The sequence below is a fragment of the Benincasa hispida genome, chromosome 1 (assembly GCF_009727055.1).
Source record: "Benincasa hispida cultivar B227 chromosome 1, ASM972705v1, whole genome shotgun sequence".
Classification (NCBI taxonomy): domain Eukaryota; kingdom Viridiplantae; phylum Streptophyta; class Magnoliopsida; order Cucurbitales; family Cucurbitaceae; genus Benincasa; species Benincasa hispida.
Window position 1 is genome coordinate 10,017,273 of NC_052349.1, and position 1,815 is coordinate 10,019,087.

The following is a 1,815-nucleotide window of genomic DNA, read 5'->3' on the forward strand; positions in this document are numbered from 1 at the left end:
CATTTAACCTATCTTTGACACCAGCTGGGTGAGCCTAGTTTAGTGCGTGCCTAAGAAAGGCAGAATAACGGTAATTGCAAACAGTAAGAATGAGTTGATCCCCACCCGAACTGTCATAGGCTAACACATATGTATGGATTACCACAAACTCAACAAGGAAACCAAAAAGGATAATTTTCCTCTGTCGTTCATCGATCAAATGCTAGATAGATTCGTGAGAAACGAGTTCTTTTGCTTTTTGGATGGGTACTCTAGGTATAACCAGATAACCATTGCGCCTGAAGATAAAGAGAAGACAACATTCACCTGCCCCTTTGGCACATTTGCCTTTCGGCACATACCCTTCGAGCTCTACAATGCGCCAGGGATGTTTCAGTGATGCATGATGGCGATATTCTCAGAGTTCTTAGAACGATTGGTGGAAGACTTTATGGATGAATTCTCTATTTTTGGTGATTTCTATAGTGTCTTCCTCACCAATTTGAAAAATGTGTTGAAGAATTGCGAAAAAACCAACTTGGTCCTCAATTGAGAGAAGTGTCACTTCATGGTCATTAAGGGCATAATGTTGGGCCATAAAGTTTCCAAGGCAGGTCTAAAGGTGGATCAGGCAAAAATTGATGCAATTGCCAAACTACCAGCACCGGTGAATGTTAAGATGTTAAAAAGCTTTTTAGGCCACACAGGATTCTACAAGAGATTCATCAAATGTTTCTCCCAAATTTTTCGACCTTTAAGCATTCTCCTTGAAGTGGATAGTCCTTATGATTTTGACAATGCTTGCATTCGTGTGTTCAACATGCTAAGGGATGCGCTAATCTCTATGCCCATCCTGGTGGCACTGGATTGGACGCAACCATTTGAACTCATGTGCGATACAATCAACTACACAGTAGGAGCAGTGCTGGGTTAGCGCAAGGATACAATCCTTCATCTCATCTTTTATGCTAGTGAGACCCTTAACGATGCTCAAGAAAACTACACAACTACAGAGAAAGAAATGTTAGCCGTGGTATTCGCTATGGAAAAATTCAAACCATATTTAGTGGGCTCTAAGGCGGTCATATACATTTATCATTTTGTGATCAGGTATTTGATGACTAAGAAGGATGCGAAGCCTAAGCTGATTAGATGGGTGCTACTGCTTCAAGAGTTTGATTTGGAGATTATAGGAAGGCGACAGAAAATTAAGTTGTTGATCATTTGTCACAGTTGGAGAACAATTGAGATTTAGAATAAGGAGAATAAGATAGATGGCTGCTTTCAGGATGAGAAATTGATGACTTTGAATGCTAGGGAGCCTTAGTACGTCGATATAGTCAACTACCTATTTTGCGGCCAGATGTCAGAGGTTTATAATTTTCAACAGACGAAAAAGCTTATACATGAATCGAAATTTTATTATTGGGATGACCCATTTCTGTACCGTCTAGGATCTAATCACATCATATGAAGATGCGTTCTAGAATTGGAAGTTTAGAGTATCTTAGAACAATGTCATGAATCCCCATATGGAGGACATTTTAGGGGCAGAGGACTGTTGCAAAGGTCCTTCGAAGTGGCTACTTTTAGCCAACTATATTTAAGAACGCCCGAGCCCATTTGGTGAGTTGTGATCGGTGTCAAAGGACAGGCAACATATCAAACAAGAATGAGATGCCACCTATTTCAATTTTACAAGTAGAACTATTTGATGTGTGGGGCATAGATTTCATGAGTCCCTTCCCTTCCTCTATTGGACATCAGTAGACCCTGTTATAGTTGATTATGACTCCAAGTGGGTGGAGGCCATTTCCTGCTCAAAGAATGATGCAA

General features: G+C 40.5%; 1 protein-coding gene across 1 annotated transcript; it reads left to right on the forward strand.

The window, feature by feature from the left end:
* The first annotated feature begins 547 nt into the window (after positions 1 to 547).
* LOC120075865 (uncharacterized mitochondrial protein AtMg00860-like) lies at positions 548 to 913 on the forward strand. Its single transcript, XM_039029579.1, has one exon. It carries the CDS (start codon positions 548 to 550, stop codon positions 911 to 913), a length of 366 nt encoding a protein of 121 aa, XP_038885507.1.
* Positions 914 to 1,815: the final 902 nt, after the last annotated feature.

Bases quoted from the DNA above. Each gene is read 5' to 3' on its own strand.
- LOC120075865 (XM_039029579.1), top strand. From the start codon at position 548: ATGGTCATTAAGGGCATAATGTTGGGCCATAAAGTTTCCAAGGCAGGT.